Genomic DNA, 21,443 nt, shown 5'->3' with positions numbered 1-21,443 from the left:
CCTCTCTCTCTTGCTTTCTCTATCTCTCTTGCGCACGCTTCCCCCCTCTCTCTCTCTCTCTCTCTCTCTCTCTCTCTCTCTCTCTTTCTCTTTCTCTCTCTTCTCCTCTGTTGCACTGCTGCAATAAAGATCTCTTGGTTACTCTGAGTGTTGTGTTCACTTTTCTTTCAGTATGATTAACCACAGCTCTTTTTCACTGCCATGATAATCATGAAAGTATAAGTCAAGATGAAGTTTTTACCAGGCTATCTATATGAGTAGTCTTCTTGATAAACTACTGTAAGTAAGGAATAAATTTTTGTTATGATAGGTGCTATGGTTTGAATGCTTTCCCAAAGTTCATGTGCTGGAAATTTAATCTCCAAAGCAAGTGTCAGGAGGTTGAGCCTACTAAGAGATGATTAGGTCATTAGGGCTTTGCTCTAATGAATAGATTAATGTTATCACTACAGTGAGTTTTAAAAAGCAAATTTAGCACTCCTCTTGCTCTCTTGCTCTTGTGTGTCCACCATCCACCATGGCATGATGCAGTCTTGCCAGATGTGAGACTCTTAATTTTAAATCACCTAACTTCCAAAAACATAAAAAAAAAGTTTCTTTATAAATTAATAGGTCTCTGGTATTCTGTTATAGCAGCATTAATGGACTAAAACATGAGATATTTAAGATTTTGGTGTGGTTTGTTATTATAGCATATCCTAGCCCTGACAGACACAAACAAGGCATAGCAAATGTTACAATAAACCACTACAAGATTTCAGCAGCATAACTGAAGAATTTTATTTCAGAGTTCAATAAAGTGGTATTTGGCAACGAGTCTTCCATGTGATTATTCAGGAATCTTCCTCTTCTATGTTGTGGCTCCATTATCTCCTTGGACTATGAATTATTTGAATTTGGTTCATTGACAGATAAAGTGTGAAGTCTTATGCAAGAAAGTTAGAACCTCAAGAGGTAATTTCTGACTACAAAGAAGAAATGTAATCTAATTGTATACACTAGAATGAGAAATAATGACATTAGTCAACACACAGTACTCTCTGATAGAGTGTACTTTACAAACCTGGTGCTCCAGGGGCTGGGGTTGTGGCTCAGTGGTAGAGCAGTTACCTAGCATGTGCGGGGTCCTAAGTTCGATCCTGAGGTCCTAGGTTCCATCCTCAGCACCACATAAGAATAAATAAAAAGCCTGGCTGTCCTAAAAACAAAAACAAAACTGGTGCTCCATGAAATGAACAATCAGGCCTTGATTTGCTTTTAAAGTATATGCAGAGCAGGCCTCATGCACATGCAACCTGTGCTGTCTTGTTATGGTATGGTTTAGATATTAGGTGTTCCTCAAAAGCTGATGTGTGATGCAATGCAAGAAAACTGAGAATGAAATGATTAGATTATGAGAGTCTTAACCTAATCAATACATTCATCTGCTGTTAGGGATGAACTGGGTGGTAATTGTAGGCAGGTAGAGTGTGTCTGGAGAAGTTATGTCATTGGGGAACACCTTTGCATATATACTTCGTCCTGGTGAGGGAGTCTCTGCTTCCTGGTGTGTTGTCCTGAGCTGCTTTCCTCTGCCATGCCCTTCCACCATGATGTTCTGCCTCCCCTTAGACTCAGAGCAATGTAGTTGGCAGTCTGTGAATCAGACCTCTGAAATTATGAGCCCCAAATTATCTTTTCCTCCTTATTTTTTGTCACAGCAGTGAAAAAGCTGACTAAAACAAGTCTCATAGGGCCACATGCATAGAAAGCCCCCCTTCACCTGTTTTAATGCTTTTCTGTCTCATAGAGCATTAAGGTTTTACTAAAGGGTCTACAATGTCATTTGACTCTGGGTCTCTCAAATTATGCAATTGGTTCTAAGTGTAGGTTATAACCGGAGAATGTGCAGATGGAAGTCTTAGTCACATATGGAATGTGGAAGAGTTCAATGCAGGTTGTCTAAGAATTCTCTGGTTTTTCAGCCTGTAGGAAATAATATCTTGAAAGAATTTTTTTGTGGTTTTTTTCCCTGCAATTTCTTGCTCATGACTGTAGTAGTGTCATTCTTATTGTTCCAAGAAGAATTATAATTGTATGATCAAAAACGGAAAGAAATAAAGTTGATTTAACTTTGTTACATGAAAACATGCTATTAAAAGCCAGAACCTTTTATTGTTTTTTGTTTGTTTGTTTGTTTTTGTTTTTGTTTTTGGTACTGTGGATTGAACCCAGGGACCTTTAACCACTGAGACCCTGGGTCCCCAGCCATTTTTTGCATTTTATTTAGAGACTGTATCTTGCTGAGTTGCTAAGTGCCTCACTAAGTTGCTTAGGTTGGCTTTGAACTCATGATCCTTCTACCTCAGAGCCCTGAGTCACTGGGATTACAGGCCTATGCCACCACACCCAGCTCAAAACCTTTGATTCTTATGAGCCATGTTATCTTGAGAGACAAGAAGTTTCTTGGAAATTAAAGGCCCAGTTCCTGAAAGAAACAGAGGACAGAATGAATGCTATAACATTTAAAGCTAATCTTAGCTAAGGATTTAAGAGTTGCATAAGGATGGAACTTGGAAAGAGTTCTCTGAAGAACACGTAATTAGGAACAGAATCAGCATCAAGAGATACCTAACCCATTATCAGTGCCAGTGATTAGAGGAAAGCAGGTGCCAACTAAGTGGCAGATTATTTAAGGATCATTGCTTCTCTTCCTTTGCTGAAGAGTCATATGAACTGATCTTCTCTGTGCTGACAGTTTTCACCAATGGTGCTCAGTTAATGGCCCACATGTCACCTGTGAATTTTCTAAAGAAGTGATGTAGAACCATGGCTCAAGAATATGTTGAGTTCCATTGAAACTGCTCTATTTTCAGCGGCTAGGAAAAAAGTTAAGATTTCCAAACCTAAGGATAGAGTTGGTTACATTCAAAAGGGTGGTAGGGATATGAATTTTCCCTCATTACTAGAATTTGGATGGAGACAGAACCTAAGATAAGTCACTTCTTTTATATGCCTCCTTACAACTTCTTCCTTTGATTCTGTAGATTAAATAAATAAGACAACTTGCTAAGTTAGAATTCATTTTGCTGGGTATACTCTAAAAGCCCCAATACATAATTGTGTACCCTAGAGCCATTTTGATAATACTGTCATATTTTTTTCTTTTTTCAATAACACAATCTTTGCTATCCAGATGAGGCAGATATTGTTATTTTACCTTATAGACAGCAAAATTGAGTCATAAAATGGTTAAATGTTTTATAAATGTAGCAGAGTTAAAAAGGTAATGGTTGTTCTCATCTTAAGAAATCCTATTATGCTACCTTTCCAACAGTAAGTTTGAGAAATATATGGTGTGAAAAAAATACAACAACATCCATGTAGCAAAGGCCAAGTTATAAAATTCTATAAGCACACACCAAACACAAACTGCCTGCATTTACTTTTGGTCTTCTCTAACACTTGAACCAACCAAAGAGAGAGAGAGAGAGAGAGAGAGAGAGAGAGAGAGAGAGAGAGAGAGAGAATTCTATGCAGTAAGTCATGACAACAACATACTTCTGACAGTAACATTAGTCCGTGGACTAATTTTCTTTATTTTAGGTACATATTTACATACTAGAAAGCAAATCAAGTGTTCTGGTTAATATTATTTCCCTCTTCAGCACTTGTTCTTAGTCTTCCTGGCTGGGTTTTAAGTCCAAATTGTTCCATTCTTATCCATCTGATACCTAAGACATTGCTTTCTGCCTGTATTACCCAGTACAAAATTTTGTGAATTCTGATCTTTCCAAGGGCATCCAATCTAAGAGGATCCCCTGAGTTATCACTCTTCCTGTACTTCACTATTTTTGCAATTTTATTATGTTCAAAATACTTTTTAAATAATTTTTAAATTTTAGATTTTTTAAAACACTGCAATGATATTACAGAATGTCCCCATAGTTCCCAGAGTCAACATCCTATGGGTTTATGTGTATGGAAATGTTTCATAAAATTTTTCAAAGTTGTTTTGAAAATTATCGTTAATGTATGCAAAGGCTAATATAGTTCCAGGACCACAATAATACTTGGCATCCCATAAATCACTTAATGTCTGCATTGCTTGCTTTTTTGGTAATTGCAAAAATCCTACTAAAGAGGTGTTAAGAAAAAAATAAACTATGTACAGAACATATAAATTAACACATCTTAGGTCCTATTTTTGGCTACCTCGATACAGATATGTCTATTTTTAAAGATCTTTTTCATGACTTTGTTCTATAAATACAAATGCTAAATGGATAATGGAACTATGTATCAGCCCTTTTGCCTATTTTCCTGTTCAGCTAAGTATTATGTCCATTGTCATTACAGATGGGTATTATGGTTTTTTAAACAAATTTTTTTTTTAGTTGTAGACAGGCACAATACCTTTATTTTATTTGTTTTTTTTTTTTAATGTGGTGCTGAGAATCAAACCCACTACCTCTCACATGTAAAGTGAGAGCACCACTGAGCCACAATCACAGCCTGTTTTTTTATTTACATCTTTTTATATAGGATAAGATGAAGAATAAAGTCATATAACTTTCCTAAAGTTACTGATCTTCTTTGGATCTGAAACCAGAACACATGTTTCTGCTTAAGGTAAATATTTCATTATTTCCTCTCCTCAGTACTTTCACTTAAAAATTTCCTGCATAACAACCAAAGTATTCTTTCATAGTTTTTTTTTTTCCATTGTAGTACTTTTGGTAAAAAATCATGGGATATCCATGTGTTGCTAAGCATCAGAAAAAAGTAAGACCACATAAATAGGCATTTCTACATTCCTCACGGGTAGAGAGGTATCAATATACCCATTTTTTTATAAGAGTAATTGAGATGATATAGACCAAACTTTTAAGAATGGAGGTATGAGCTGAGGTGGTGGAGCATGCCTGTAATCGCAGCAGCTCCGGAGGCTGGGGCAGGAGGACCAGAAGTTCAAAGCCAGCCTCAGCAAAAGCGAGGCGCTAAGCAACTCAGTGAGATCCTGTCTCTAAATAAAATACAAAATAGGGCTGGGGATGTGGCTGAGTGCCCATGAATTTAATTCCTGGTACTTGCCCTGCCCCCTCCAAAAAAGAAATGGAGGTATTATTGTGGTTGTAGGTACTGACCAGAGAAGGCAATGAAGAAGTATGTGGGTATGAATGTTCTATATGAACCCTGGAAATTGCCATCCCCATGATATTACTGACAAACATCCTATTTATTTTTTCTTGGTATTGGGGATTGAGCCCAGGGGCACTTTACTACTGAACTATATCATCATCCTGAGTTTGTTTTTGAGACAACTCATGAAGTTGCTGAGGGTCTCATAAAGTTGCTGAAGCTAACCTCAAACTTTCAATCCTTCTGCCTCAGTCTCCTGAGTTGCTGGGATTACAGGCATCTGCCACCATATCCAGCTGATCTTATTATTTATTCATAAAATATCTTAGATAGGTTGTATACATTTTCCCTTCCAGACTGTCCAACTCTGTGAATGCAGGAGTCATGTCAGCCTTATATTCTTTGCGCCAGAAGTTTCTGGTTTAAATTGTCATTAAATGTTATTTGAATTATACATCTACTGAATGTATACCATATAAATCCAGCATTTTTTCTTTTTTTCCAAAGAATTCTATGGATGCAAGTAATCTCCTATCGAGTTACTGAGTTTAGCTCAATGACTAGAATCTCCAGATAGGTCAGGATCTTCTTAGGTCTAAAAGTGATTCTATATGGTTTAACAACTTACGAACTTAAGAGAATATGATGAATTTAAGAGAATATGATCTTCTCTCCACTCTTACTCAATATATAATGATGGAAAAGTACATGGTAACAACAGTAAAAAATCCAGTTTAGAAAATAATAAAAGATGTATAATAGTCCTGGTCTATAACAGTGCTTGTATCCTGCTCCATATGCATTATGAAGTTCCTTATCCTTCGATTAGGCCATGACTCATTATCTGGAATGAGATTCTTTGAACTTTATCCTCTGGTCCTCTTAAATTATTTGTCTTCATCTTTTGGGTTTTATTCCATTTCCTTTGTCCTTATTGGGGAAAAGGGTTCTTTAGCTTTTGCAGCTAATTTCTTGAAGAAATAACTTTGCTTTTTCTAATAGCATTTTGTAATTATTATTTGTTTTATTTTGTGTTGTTTGAATTTGTTCATTTGATATAAAATTATTGAGAAATAATATTCTTACAATTAAGGATATATATGTATATATATATGTGTGTGTATGTATATTATATATATATATATATATAATATACATACATATTTGCTGTTGTTGTTTTGTTTTTGGTATCGGGGATTGAGCCCAGAGGCACTTAACTGAGCCACATTCCCAGTTCTTTTAAAAATTTTTTTGAGACAGGGTCTTGCTAAATTGCTTAGGGCTTTGCCAAGTTGCTGAGGCTGACTGAACTTGTGATCCTCCTAACTCAGCCTCCTGAGAGCAGCTGGGATTACAAACATGTGCCACCATGCCCAGCAAGAACATCTATTTTTAAGTGTATGAGTCAACGAATTTTGAGAAGTATATTTGCTACCAATTAATTCAACACATAGAATGTGTCTATTATCTAAAAAGTTCCCTTGCATTCTTTTGCAGTCAGTTTTCTCCCCCACAACTCCACTTTATTTCAGGTCCCAGGAATTACTGATATGCTATAGATAAGTTTTCCACGTTCTACATTTTCTCAAATATCTGGTAGTTTTAAAATTTCTGATTTTCCCATAATTGTTATAGTATTGTTTAAATTGCTTGAATCACAAGTCAAATAAGAACCACACTGAAATGATCTAGATTAGAACTATACAGTAGTCCAGTACTTGCCTACCATGTATAACGCCCTGGGTTAAAACCCTGGCTCTATCAAAACAACAACTCTTTTTTTAGAAATCACTTCTAAATTCCTTCTCTTTTCTCTCTTCCTAATAATTTGCTGAAGAATCTGGGTCACTTGTACTCTAGATTTTGCTGATGCTCCTGTCCTCTACTTTCTGAAGAAAGTAGTTCTATTTAGAGACTTGATCTGATTGAGATTTGTTAGTCTCATGCATTTCAACTGAGTTGAAGGATTAAAGGCTTTAAACATCATTTCGGTAACTACATATGCAAATTGGTGAAATTTATTGACTCTCATAACTGACAATTCCAGGGCATATCATGGACTTGGGACTGATATCACATAATCGTATCTTGGTTTTTCTGTCTTCTGCTTGATTTTGGTCTTTTCTGAATTTTGGTTTCATTCCCAACAGTTTCTCAGGTTCTAGTTCACAGGAAAGAAATAGCTCAGTTTCATGTCCTTAGCACTTATTACCCTGACTTGAGCTAAGCATCTATCCTGAATGGATTCATAGAACTAAAGAAATATGATATTCTGATTAGCCAGATTGTGGTGCTAATGAACCATAACGACTGTTATTGAATATAAAGACATTTTTATTCCTCTGTCATTACAGTTGTTTTAGAGGGGATTTTACGAAAATATTGACTAATGATTTTTTGACTAGATAATTTCTACACACAAAATTTACAATTTTAATTACAAATATTTCTACTGGAGTTCGAGTGATTAGTTTGTTTGGGGTAACAAGGTTTAGGGAGAGGCCCTTAGAACTGTTCCCCCAATTTTTATTGTCAGTGGGTACCTACTGACTCTTACCTGAGAGGTGCATTATTAGTAGAAATAAAAACGGCAGAGCTGTTTTAATACAGGAGAAAGTAATAAGCAGAAGTGGTAAAGTGGGGATGGCGGAGAAGGAAGCTGATCTTAGGCCCATAAAGAAAGCATGCAGGGCACTAGCACATTTAAGGGGTGGGAACATTTAATTGTGAGGTTACCATTTAGAGCTCAGATTAGTCTACCAAGTTATTTTGAACGTCAACTGCAGAATATTAGTGGTTTCACGAAACATTTATTGGTAGTGACTATCAGCTCTGGCGCAGGGTGTAATCTTCATTAGAACAGTCAGGATACCTTGGACAAAACACGGAATTTTGACTACATTTCTCCACCCGCCCAGGGCAGGTCCCTCTCGGCTTGGTGTAAGGCAAGCCTGGACCAACAGAAGCCACGCCCATCGCGTCGCCCGGCTCTGCACTTGCGTCACTTCCGGTCCCGGGCAATTCTCATCCGGGTCAGATTGAGCTGCTTGCTGTCCGTGACTAGTGTAGGTGCCGCGCTGTTCGCGTTTTCTCCTCCTGGTGAGACCGAGCCGCAGTGTTCACAGGCGAGGAGCTACCTCTGTCCTAGGCAAAGAAAGACGAGGAGGAGACGTGCGAACGGGCAGCGGCTGGGCCGCGCCGGTGCGGGCAGGTGACTGTGTCCCTCCGCTTGCTGCTGTCTCTGGGAACTGGGTGCCAGCGCTGAGGGGCCTCCAGCGGACAGCGACCCCCTTCCCCGGCCCCCCAGCCCACCCTGCCGGGGAGGGCGGAAGATGCCAGTGAAGAAGAAGAGAAAATCCTCTGGGGTGGCAACGGCAGTAGCGGAAGACGGAGGCCTCAAAAAGTGTAAAATCTCCAGGTACCACCTCCCCCCACCTTTCAGTCTTTCCTCCTTCCTCCTTTGCAGGACAGCTGGAGGAGAAGGAGTTGGGCCCAGCCTCCAGGCCTCAAGTGGAGAGAGGTGAGACCCCTCTAATCAAATTAGGCGGTAGGTCTAGAACCCCCCAGTCTCCGAGCCCGACCTCGTGGTCGCTAGTGTGCGTGTGCTCTGGCGTTTAAGGAGGGACCAGAAGAGTCGCCCTTCATTAGTCTACGTGCCCGCAGAATGGGTGGGGAAACACTTGCATAGATAAATTGCACTCTTTTCGACTTTCTACTCCCTTAATTCCTTTCTCGTCTTTTCTCCCCAACCTAAAAGGTCAAACCTAGAATTTCTTTGTAGAGCCTGAAGAAAGGAGAGAGAGCATAAGGAATCTTGAGAACTGCTTTGGAAATGGAAAAAAGGAAAAACTTCTGTAATTGGCCTCCAAATTTTTAGTATTTGGAGTGGACTAATCTGAACCATCCCAGCTGGAGGCCTTGTTTAATTGAAAGAGCCCCAGTTTTGGGAAGTATAGTTGGGAAGCCAATTCCCTGTGTGCAGTGTTGGGAAGGCCCTGCATGCTTTTTGTTTTCTAGAGCATTCAGCACGTTGTTAATTCTCAGTATATATACTAATAATTTTGGAGAGATTATACTCAGTATTTTCTTTGAGGAAAAAAAAGACAAAGCAGAACTATAAAAATAGCTTTTTGGCCCCTTTCATATCATTCAGTCATCACAGAAACCTTCTATGCTGCAAAAGATCATTGCAGTTTAGGTGTGAGAAAGTGAGTTTTTGTCTTCCCCCCATCTCATATGGTATACTTGTCTCAATGATTGATGCTTTTCAACATCAACTTCAGATGTTACCATTAAAACAAGACTAGCTAGGGTTGTAAGGAAAAAAATAGAGTGCTCTTTAATGAGAGATCTACTGCTTAAAATGTAAGGGAGGTGACTTGTATAGTCTACATCTTCCTTTTTATAATTCACTTTTTTTCCTTCATTACTGTGCTTTGGCAAAGAAGCCTAAGGAACCCTGTATTTTTTCTTTTGGCTGTTAATTTATGATACAATTTTCTTATATCCCTTGGTAGCTAACATTAGGATTTGAAGTGGTTACTAGCATATTTTTATGAAACATAGGCAAATTAGTTTTTATCATTGTAACCTGTGGCCATCTTAAGTGTGTAATGTATCAAAATTATTTAAACATTAAAGTAGCTAGGCAGACAGAAATAGAAATCAAGTGATACTTTGTTTTATCAATTAAAATTTTAAAATATGATATTCCTATTTTACATTACATTATTCAATTGCAGAAATTCCAGTGTTTCCATATCATTGTGGTAGTGTAATTATTTGAATTCCTTGGTTTGTTAAATCCTAGAGGCCATTTTTTAACTTCCCAACTTTTAATGATTTTGTGAGAAATATGACTAAGTAGCTTTGGCCCAATTATTTGGACTATTTTTGATTATTAATTTGTAGAGGTTTTGTTGTGTGTGTTTTTTTAATCTGGAATTTAATACACTTTTAGGTTCTAAATCATCTTTTAAAAATCTTAAGTTTGAAAGATGATACATGAAAATTTTTAATGTAATCATTTATTTTGAAATATATACTTTGTAAGATTTTGAAATATATATGTTATGCACAGTTTCAATGGAAATCAGTGGAATTATAATAAAGATTTTACTTTCTCAGTCTTACATTGACACTTAGTTTGAACTTCTGCTTAGTCTTGAAATCTGGGAAATAATTTTAGTTGGTATTTTTGGAATTTGATAGTAAACAAAGAAGCAATTGGGTTTTGTTAGACAGAAATCTAATGTATAGACTACTGTTTCAAATTGCAAATACTTAACTCCATTTTTTCCCTATAATGCCAACTTAAAAAACAAAACTTTGTTTGAACTGAAGTAGTTCTTATTGAACTTAGTTTTTCATTAAGAGTTGAGACTTGATAAAAATCTTAGGCATTTGTGTGTTTTCTAAGCTATTGCAGATCCCAACCCCCTGCTAGACTAATAAGTGGAGAGGAACATTTTTCAAGCAAGAAGTGCCTGGCTTGGTTTTATGAGTATGCAGGTAATGAAATTAATGTAAGAAGATATCAGTCATATGCATTAAAAAAATTTATTTCCTTTTGGTTTATTCATTTAACAAATTATTTTTTCAGGCCTGCCTTGTTTTAGTGCTGTGTGATAGGATCAGGGTCAAAACCAAGGATTGTGGATTAGTTAAGAATTTGGAGCCACTTTCAGCTGGTATTTCTTTAGATATGTATTCAGTATACATCAGGAGAGGAGAAACTCATTTACTGTTAATGTGTAAACAGAGATTCACTTATTTACGTCCTTTGGCTACAGTAGTATTATGGGAAACAAATATGTAGTAAATTTTTTTCTTTTTTGGAAATTTTTGTGAATTTAACATTTTCTGAGACTTTAGGGGAAACAGGAAAAGATTTGAACCATTATTACACAAAACATTTACCCTTTCATGATTGTTATTTGGTCATATACTTCTATTAGAGATAAAATAGGAAAGTAAATAGATTCATGTTATTACATTGTGATAAATATTGTATTAGGAAGACACATTGTGAGAATTCATAGGAGCAATGCATAACCCAGCTTTGGAAGTGTCAGGGTAGTCTTCTTGGAAGAGCTAACTAACCTCAGCTAAATCGTATAAACAGCTGAAAAATTCTAAGCCTAGGATATAGGTAAAAGTCAAAACCAGCCATAGATGAGGCTGAAGAGTTAAGCAAGTAAATGAAAAAGAATAATTGTTTCCCATTTGTTACTAACGTTTTTGTAAGCCCCTTAAAGAAGTTTTGCTCTTTTGGAGTTATTAACTCTAAAAACTTGGTTTTGTTTTTCCTTTTCCCTCTTTTTCTTACCTGCTTTCTTATTTTTTTCCCTTCTCTTTTATCAATGACATTCTCAAAATCTTTGTTTAAAAGTGTGTATGTAGTTTATTTAGTGCTAATCCATGTTAAGTTCTAAAATGTGCTTTGAACTTGAAATAAAGTTTAGGCTAACTGTATGGAAAGTGAGACTATTTTAAAAAGGGGACAGCAACATAACTGTTGGGATCAGTGAGGTGATCCCAAAAGTATAATTTAAAATTGTTTAGTAGCAGAACAGAATCATTCTAGACCAGAAAAAAAACCTATTACTGGCATCCCAAGGCAACCACTAACCCAATTTAAATGAAGGGAATTCATTTTCTTACTGACCTCCATTTAAGATGTTGACCCATTATTCAAAATGCCAGTTTTATTGGTATGCAGGATATAGAATCAAAAGTTCACTCTTCTTATTATAAAAATAATTAGCACTTTTTTTCTTTAATGTTTGCTTGAATTTACCTCTTTTTAGGACTTTCCTGGGTATCATAAAATTCTAATTAAACATGTATTCCCTTATTAGCATTTTTTAATTGCCAATAAAATAATTGCTGTCATTATTACAGGAATTGTGCTATATATATATTATTTTTTCATATAACCATTCTGTTAAGTAGATGGTGTAATATTCATTTTATGATTGAGAAAACAGGCTTAGATTAAGTAATTTGCCCTAGATATATAGTAACAAGAGCAAGGAGTCAAACCATGGTTGTTGTGACACTAGAGACAATGGTTTTAACTACTATTCCTAGATATATAAATTTTTTTGGGGGGCGGGGTACCAGAGATTGAACCCAGGGGCGCTTAATCACTGAGTGACATCCTTAGCCCTTTTTGTATTTTATTTAGAATCAGGGTCTAACTGAGTTGCTTAGGGGCTCAATAAATTGCTGAGGCTTGCTTTGAACTTGCTATCCTCCTGTCTCAGCTTCCTGGGCTGCTAGGATTATAGGTGTGTGCCATTGCACAGGGCTAATATTTTTATTTAAATATGTACATGACTGTGTACATGGTAATTAATTTTCACTTTTATAAAAAATATGAGTACTCTTGGTTAATTTATTTTCTGTCATTCATTCAGTATTTATCCAGCACTTGTTGGTGAGTCAGGCACTGTGCAAAGTGCTGGAGATATAAGAGTAAAGAAGTCAGACATGATCCCTGTCTTCATGGGACTTGGCTTCTAGTGAAGAAGATAGTAAACAAGCATATAGGCAAGATAATTATAGATTTTGGAATATTATGAAAATAATAAATATAGGGAGCTTCATAAATAGAGTAAAGAAGAGTTGGATGGACTTTCAGAGACACAGATTAGGGGAGGGCTCTCTGTGGATACTTTGGGCAGAAAATTGCTTGATAGGAAAGAACCAATTGCCAAACAGTCATTGTTTTGTGTTTAAATGCGTCTGTCCCTCATTAAAGTGGAGACAGTGGTTGTGCCTATTAGTATAATATCTTATAAAGCCCTTAGCATAGTACCTGGTATATAGTCAGAACTCAGTATATTTTTGCTATTACTGTTAAAACAGTAATAGCATTACAGCATTAGATTTATTGGTTGTAGCTTTTTAATAATGTTGTTCCAAAATTAATCTACATAGCTCATGATGAAAGTGCTGTGTCACTGAGCACATTATTTTGTCCTGAGATTCTATTATGGGTATGGTATTAAGCACTGCACATACACCTGGAAACATTTCTTCATTATTTAAAAAAAAAAAAAATCAAAGAGTTAAAGATGTTTTTCTCCTAGTTTTAAAAATATCCCACAATGTGTTACTATAGAATTATAGGTCACTTGTGATTAACTTGGTGGTTTTGCCTGTAAGCAAAACCTTTTTACTCCTGAATGATATTTATTTATTTATTGCTTGCAGTGTTAGGGATTGAATCCAGGGGCACTTTGCCACTGAGCCACATCTCCAGCCTTTTTATATTGAAACAGGGTCTCCCTAAGTTTTGAAGGCTGGCGTTGAACTTGCAATTCTTCTGCTTTAGCCTCCTAAGTCCCTGGCATTGTAGGTGTGTACCACTGTGCCTGGCTTGAGTGATATTTAAATTAACAAGAATTTAGTAATATGTTTGTCCCTGTTTATCCACAGGGGATTGGTAGGACAACCTCATCTTTACCACAGATAACAAAATCCAAAGATGTTCAAATTTCTTTATAAATTGGAGTTTTATTATTTGCCTATTACCCTCACATATTCATCAGTAGACTTTAAGCCATCTCTAGATTAGTAATACTATTTAATACAATGTAAATGCTATGTAAATAGTTGAAAAATAATGAGAAAAAGTGTGTACATTCAGTACAGATGGAAGTTTTTCACTCTCGAATATTTTTGATGAGCAATTGGTTGAAATTTATTAGTGCAGAACCCAAGATATAGAAGGCTAGTTGTATACTGGGCCTGTGGTAAACAAAAACATACAAAGTGAAAGGGAATTTTTAAAAAGTCTTAAGCAAAAATTTAAAAATGTTAGAAGTGTATAATCCTAATATAGTAGCCAGCTGGTAAAGTGCACTAGTACAGTGAACTAATCATTTCCCAGGCTTTTTAAATTGAGTGCAAACCAATTTGCATGAAAGAGTAAATTAAATTCGGCTTTAGAAATTTTACCCAGGAATAGTGTCACTGGAGGGTATGGTTAAAAAGTTTAATTAAAATTATGACTCAAGGAAAGGACATTGGTATAGACTTTGCTTTAGACTTAAATATATTACTGTTTGCATTTCTTTGGGAAAGTTATTTAACATTTATAGATCTTAGCTCTATGAGATATATGTGTGTATGTATGTGTGTGTGTGTGTGTGTGTGTGTATATATATATATATATATATATATGGTATATATATGCATACTTTATATACATATAAAACAAATTTTAGCCTGATTCTAATCAGTTTTAATCACTAATCTCCATTTCTAGAAGCCTGTATTTTGTGACAGTAGCTGATATTTCTTGACAAAACTCTTCAGCTTTCCCTTCTAAGCATTGATGGCAATTTTGAGGGCGAGTGTACTTGTTGCATCAGAAAAAATTAGAATGTATTTCTGTCATGGCTTTAAAAAGCACTTTTTGTTTTCTTCCATTAAATTTTTAATGTAATTTTTTTTTCTTCCAGACATATAATGAGGATGCATACTCAGTTATGTGTTTGGGTTTTTTTTTTTTGGTACTAGGATTGAACCTAGGGCCTTGCATATGCTAGGCAAGTACTCTACTGCTAACCTATATCCTCAGTCCTTTTTTTTTATTTTATTTTGAGACAAGATCTCACTGATTTGCCCAGGCTAACTTCAAACTTGTGATCCTCTTGCCTCAGCCTCCCTAAGTGACTGGGATTACAGACCTGTGCTGCCAAACACAGCCTTAGTTATGTATTTTTAATACCTTTATTGTGTATGTATGCCTTTTTTTTTTTTTTTAATGTGTTGGAGATTTAACTCAGGGCCTTGTGCCTGCTAAGCACACATTCTACCACTGAACTACACCCCCAGCTCTTATGTACATTCTTTCCTATGTTGAATTATGAATTTAACATGTTTAATTAAAACAATTCTCTAGATATTCATATTAGGAAGTAAAAATGACTGCCACCGTCTTCCCCTTTTAACACTTCAGTGCACTTTTACTGCTTATTTAAACTTAAGGACATTGATCATTTTATATAAAATTTAAAATGGGTTTTGGTTTCTGATTATATATTAAAGTCATCTTGACATCCTGGATATCATCTCAAGCAGCAAAATGTATTGGCTACATAATGGATGGCTACATTCTTAATAAAATTAAGATAAGCTAACATGCCGTCAAATCCACCTGAGCAATGTTGGTCTAGTTTATGACTTATAAAGCTGGAGTATTTTTAGTTCTTAAGAAAGGAGAATGGAGGCTCCTCTTGACTAATTTAACATTATATATCAAGATTTATTTTAGTTATCCAGTCACAAAAGAAACCTATCGGATTCAATATCTATGTGTTGGGAGTCTGATTTAAAAAAAAAAATTAAAAAAGCATGAGAATTGATATATTTAAATTTAGTGATAGGGAGTCAAGTAAGGAATAAGATAAATAACAATTTTTGGTCACATGATAGACACAAGCTAATTGAGATTAAACTTTTGTTTCTACATTAAGGTGACATAACTGATACCTTGTGATTTAGAACCAATATGATAAGGAAAATATTTCTTAAAGTATAATATAGTAGTTTAAATAAGTCATTATTTTTAAAATATAAATTTTCAAGAATAATTAAATTTATTTAAAAGAGATAATGATAATCTGTAGTAAGTAAATGAATATTCTTCTGATTATTGTATTAAACTATACGTTGAGCTAGGCCTAGTGGCGCATGCCTGTAATCCTAGCAACTCCAGAGGTTGAGACAGGATTGCAAATTCAAGGCCAGCCTCTGCAACTTTGTGAGGCCCTAAGCAACTTGGCAAGACCCTGTCTCAAAATAAAAAATTTGAAGGGGCTGGGACTGTAGGTTGTTTACCTTAGGGTTAAATCCTTAGTAGGAAAAAATGAAAATGGGCATTGTTTCTTACACATGCTAGCTTCAATCTTCTTAGGCTTTTTAAAATTCCTGCTTTGTGGGCTGGGGATGTAGCTCAGTGGTATAGCACTTGCCTAGCATGTGCAGTATCCTAGGTTCAAGGATACTAGGTTTGGTACTGAGGAGTACCAAAAAGAAAAAATTGATTCCTGCATTGCCAAAAATTTTATTAGGAGTAGGCTTAGTAAATTTTTAAAATAAATTAATGATTAATACTAATGAAGTATTTCTTTATCGCTTCTTTTTAAAATTTCCTTAATTTCATAGTGACTTGTTAAAGACTACTTTTAAAAGTTTTAAATTCTAAATCCTCTAGCAAATATTTATACTTTTTTTGAAGCTATTCTAGTTGTTTGTCAAATGTTATGTTGTATTCATAGATGCCTTGTTCTATGTTGATACTGAATCATAATCAAATATATAAATTATTTTTGTCTTTGAAGGTCCTGATGAAGTTGTAGGGCCAGAAGGAATGGAAAAATTTTGTGAAGACATTGGTGTTGAACCTGAAAATGTATGTTTTATTTCTAAGTAGAATGCAATATAAGATGGGTATAACAAATTCATAAATTTCTGAAAATTGAGATTTTATACTTATGAAGATTTTGGTTTTTTTACCTTTAGTATTGTAAATTTGCATTTAGAGTGTTATTAATCAGTTTAAGTTGGGCACGTATTCTCTTGTTATAAATGTTTTTGTGGTAAAGTGAGATTCTACCTTCATAAACTTTTACTTCTAAGAAATTGGCCCATCTTAGTTTCTTTATAGTTAATAATTCCAGAGGTTGTACTCTTTAATGGTTGAAGGATGGATATAGTTTTTATAAAGATGCTCTCCATGATAAATATAGAAATGATTATCTCTATGCTGACTTTTCCCGTATCCTTTATGTTCTGTTCTTTCCAGATTATTATGTTAGTTTTAGCGTGGAAATTGGAGGCTGAAAGCATGGGATTTTTTACCAAGGAAGAATGGTTAAAGGGAATGACTTCATTACAGTAAGAAATTTTTTTAAAAAACAAATTTGATGGCCTATTTGAAGATCTTAATTGATACTTTGTGCTTCGTAATTTTCAGGAATAAGATTTCACCTTTAAAAAATCAAATTGGTTTGATCTATCACAATCAGTTTGGGGTTTGACAAAATTATATTGTGATCTTGGCAGATAAATACCCCATTTTTCATATTGTTTTAGAACTTCAGTATAATTGTATTAAAAACTCGTTGATTATCTTGTTAAATGAATTAGAAATCTGTGATTAAAGAGTTTGTATTCACAGGTTGCTTGAGTATTATAAGGGCTTTACATTCTGAATAGAGTACTGCACAATGTAAGGAGTTTGTTTATGAGCAGTCCTAAGTTCCAGGGCCTCCTCACTCCTTTCTTAAATCAGTTTGAAGATACAATTACATGATATTTTTATGATTGTTTTTCTTTTTTACTAAATGATCTCAAACAGAACAAAAGAAAATGTCAGTTCCCATGCAATCTTCAGCCATTTTATAGTTGGATACTTTCAGTTTAAGATGGTGTCTTTGAATATCTAATTATAAGTTATCGAATTAACTTTATAAAAATAATTTGACTTTGGCTTTCCAGAGTGAAGTTTATTTAATTTCAGAATTAATAAGGAATTATGTGTTAATTTTATATCATGTTCCTAATGTTTCTTCAGGATATTACTGGTTAAAATTTTGAAGTGAGGAAGCATTAATTTATATTTTAAAGGCAGAAACTAAGGTTTTATTAGCCTGGTGGTTTCCTGTTGTGATATGCTTTTATTAACACACCTAACTATTTTTAGTCCTTCTTTGCCTGTTCTTCAGTTTTTTAAAAGGAAGTATATTTGTTTTTATGGCACTTATGCTTTTGTATTTGAGTTTTCAGTGTCTAATTTAAACCAACATTAACATATAGATAGTTTATATTTGGAGGGGTAAAAACCTTTTTTCGGGAACCAAATCATAATTTCTAGAATAGAACATAAAACCAATTCTTCTACTTCCATTATTTATAAATAAGGAATTTAAGACTAAAACAAGTTAAGAAAATATTTGGCAATGTTTACACAATTCCTTAGTGGCAGATTTAGGATCTAGAGTTTAAATTTACCAATTACTAGTTCTGTATTACATTTAGATGTTGTAATATGCCCAGTTAAATACATTGGTTCTGAAATTTTGGGGGGCTGTATCCTACCAAATATTTAATTAACTTTAAAATTTTTTTTTTATTAGTTATTGATGGACCTTTATTATTTGTTTTATGTGGTGCTGGGAATCGAACCCAGTGTCTTACACGTGCTAGGCAAGTGCATACAAAAGGATACACAAGGAGCATAAACCACAGTTTTTAGCCTGTTCTATTAAAATTGTTAATTGTTAATTTGACATTTTAAGGGCTTTTTAGGTTACTACATTTTGTGAGCTGTTTTTTGGATTATTCCAGCTAATAAGTAGTTTTGTATTTATAAACCAAGAAGATGTAAATTGTTTGTTTTTGCATGAGTTGATATGAAGAGCCTTTGTATAATAAAATGGTTAACAAAACATTTCTGATACTCCTGAATCATTAGATATGAGTACCAAAAAACAGAAATTAAGTAGCCCATGAACATGGTTTTATTAGCATCTTTTTTTTTTTGAGGGGAGGGTTGTTACTGGGGATTGATCCAAGGGGCACTCTACCACTGAGACATATTGCTAGCCCTTTTTATTTTATTTTGAGACAGGGACTCACTAAGTTGCCCAGACTGGCCTTGAACTTGGACTCCTATCTCAGCCTCTTGAGTTACTGGAATTACAGGCACAGGCACATGCTAGTGCACCTTTGACATATGTTTTCTGTAGGAAGTTCAAAAGCTATTCAAAATAAAAGCAAGTACTTATTTTAAATTGTCCCAGAGTTTATCATTGTCATGTACCTAGAACAATATTAACAATATTCTGTAGAGCTTTGAAGCTATACAAATAAGTTTTCTCAGCTAGGAAAATGATTTTTTTCTTCATGATCTAAATTGTTATGTGAAGTATAAAGTTTTCTTCCCTCTCTCAATCAACCAATTCTTATTATTCCCTGAATCTTTCAAAATCTTGCTAGGAATAAAATAGTTCAAATTTTAAGCAACACAGACTAAATAACCTGTATGTCTTAATATTAAAATTTATAGTTGTTTAATATACTTGACTTTCTATAATATAATCTTAAAATATAAAACTTTATAGGCTCAATTCCCTGTGTATAGTTTTCATTTGTACTTTTAGAATTTAATTTAGCCAAGGAAGCTGATGGTTTTTAAATCATCTTAAGATAGTTATCAGTTATTTCAATTAATTTTAATGTGTAGAAACTTTAGTTGAACTGTGCTAAAGAATAGAAATAGTCTGATAGTTAAAATATATACTTTAGTCAAATATAGTGAACTATAATAGTCATGATTAATTTTAATCTGTATTTATAGTGCTTTACAGTTTTTAGAAAACTTTACACATTTGCTTTAAGGCTATCATACAGGCTTTCTATAAGTGAATTGGCTTTCTATTTTGTGTGAAGAAATTTGTTCATTTGAATTTATATATAATTTGGAGTAGATGGATATTTTGTAAGTTTCAGAGGATGAAATTGCCATAGCTTTTCTAGATATTTTGCTTCATAAAGTTTTCATCTTTAATAAGTCAAGTTTCCCCACATTGTATTTAATTTGATAGATATTTATCTATCTTACATTAAGTACTGTGCTTCTTACTGGTGATCACTGTGATACATCAGGCACAGCTCTTGCCCTTTATTTATATTATAAAAGGTCAGGGAAGACAGTTCAATACTATAACTGAAACCCAGGCAGAACCTGATATGTGATAGAGTAAAAGTACAAAATACTGGGAAAGGAAAGAAACTAATAAGGCTAATTTCAGCTGAGTAGATTGTGAAATCTTTATAAACTTGGCATTTGAACTGGAACTTGAAGAATGATCAAGATGTTGTTGGTTGAGGATATGGGAAAATGTTTCAGAGGAGAGAAATTGGGAGGAGAGTCTTGAGGAAGGATATTATGTTTAAAGGACGCAATCTGGTTGTTAGAAGTATAGGATAGATAAAGTTGCCAGAATGTGTTTAAAATGCTAGGTATTTGGGATAATGCCTCCATTGTGAAGAGCTTAGGTAACATGTTTAAACAATGTTTTAGATACTGGGAAACAACCAGATATATAATGTATGTATATATTTTTTAGTTGTCAGTGGATCTTTTATTTATTTATATGCAGTGCTGAGGATTGAACCCAGGGCCTCACACATGCCAGGCAAGCAAGTGCTGTACCACTGAGCCGCGACTCCAGCCCCAACAACCAAATTTTTGAGCATAGGAATCATCAAAGATTTTTCAGTGCAATTTTTAATGAGCAGGTGTTTTTGTTTTTGTGTTTTCAGATTCTTTGAACTGAAGCAGGCCTTGCATGTGCTAGGCATGCACTCTATGCCATTGAGCTATATCTCCATCCCTTATTTTATTTTGAGACTGGTTCTCACTAAGTTGCTCAGGCTGGTTTTAAACTTGTCATCTTCCTGCCTCAACTTACCAGGTAGCTGATAACACAAGTATGTACCATTATATCCAGCTGCTGGTTATTTTAAGGTTAGAGACTTGAGAATTTTAGCAAAACTGTGGACCATTTCCCTGTTAAGATTCACATACACTGCTACACACAAAATCATGCTTGTGTTCTTAGGAGATTATGGATCTTTCTTATTCTCTATCTACAAAGTTCTAGGGGTGGTTGGAAGGTTTGGTTCTGACATTTGGTTCTACTGGAATGGAGCATTTTTCACACATTAGCTAGATGAAAGTTTGGTGTTGGAACAAGGCTAAAATATGTTGGTAGAGAAAACAACATAGACCTTTGAAGAGAATTGTACTTGATATGATGTTATAAATAAAGTGGTAAGAGGACAGCATCTGATAACAGTGGGGTACAGATTGCACATTCAGGTCTTTCGAGCCCTTATTTTGAAAATCTGGTTTTTCTCTTTCTTTCTTTTTTTTTTTTTTTTGGTTCTATTCATAAACTACTTGCTTCCCATGACATTACTAGTTAAGAATGCTTTTTTTTTTTTTTTTTAAGAAGGACCTATTCTTCCTAAATTCCTAATTTCTGTGATATTGACTTTTTTTACTATTTGGAGTTTATCTAGGGACTAGATTAAGAATTGAGTTGGTATTAGTGAGTAGGTATGTTTACTTGGTTCATTGACAGTCTTTATGATGCTGGTAATGTGGAGATTTGGGCTTTTCTTTTTTATCACTCTTCTCCAAGGAGAAGACATCAATTTTCAATGCCATTAGATTCTTTCTCTGATCAAGATACAGACCATTAGGTGTGGTAGGATGTAGTTTGGGTAACAGAATG

At 34.7% G+C, this 21,443-nt stretch overlaps 1 protein-coding gene across 5 annotated transcripts in view; it reads left to right on the top strand.

Annotated features, from left to right (window-relative positions):
* Positions 1–8,150: 8,150 nt before the first annotated feature.
* The window catches only part of Dcun1d5 (defective in cullin neddylation 1 domain containing 5), a 38,510-nt gene continuing 25,217 nt past the window's right edge, over positions 8,151–21,443 (top strand). For 2 of the 5 annotated variants that reach the window (XM_026392483.2, XM_026392482.2), the window contains exons 1-4: positions 8,151–8,539; positions 10,541–10,632; positions 16,479–16,549; positions 16,943–17,034. In XM_026392483.2, coding sequence (XP_026248268.1) covers positions 8,454–8,539; positions 10,541–10,632; positions 16,479–16,549; positions 16,943–17,034 — 341 coding nt within the window. In that variant the 5' untranslated portion in view covers positions 8,151–8,453. The other 3 variants (XM_026392487.2, XM_026392484.2, XM_026392485.2) reach the window with 3 other exon arrangements.

Source organism: Urocitellus parryii, chromosome 4 (assembly GCF_045843805.1).
Source record: "Urocitellus parryii isolate mUroPar1 chromosome 4, mUroPar1.hap1, whole genome shotgun sequence".
Taxonomy (NCBI): Eukaryota; Metazoa; Chordata; class Mammalia; order Rodentia; family Sciuridae; genus Urocitellus; species Urocitellus parryii.
This window is presented reverse-complemented; position numbering and strand designations above follow the sequence as displayed.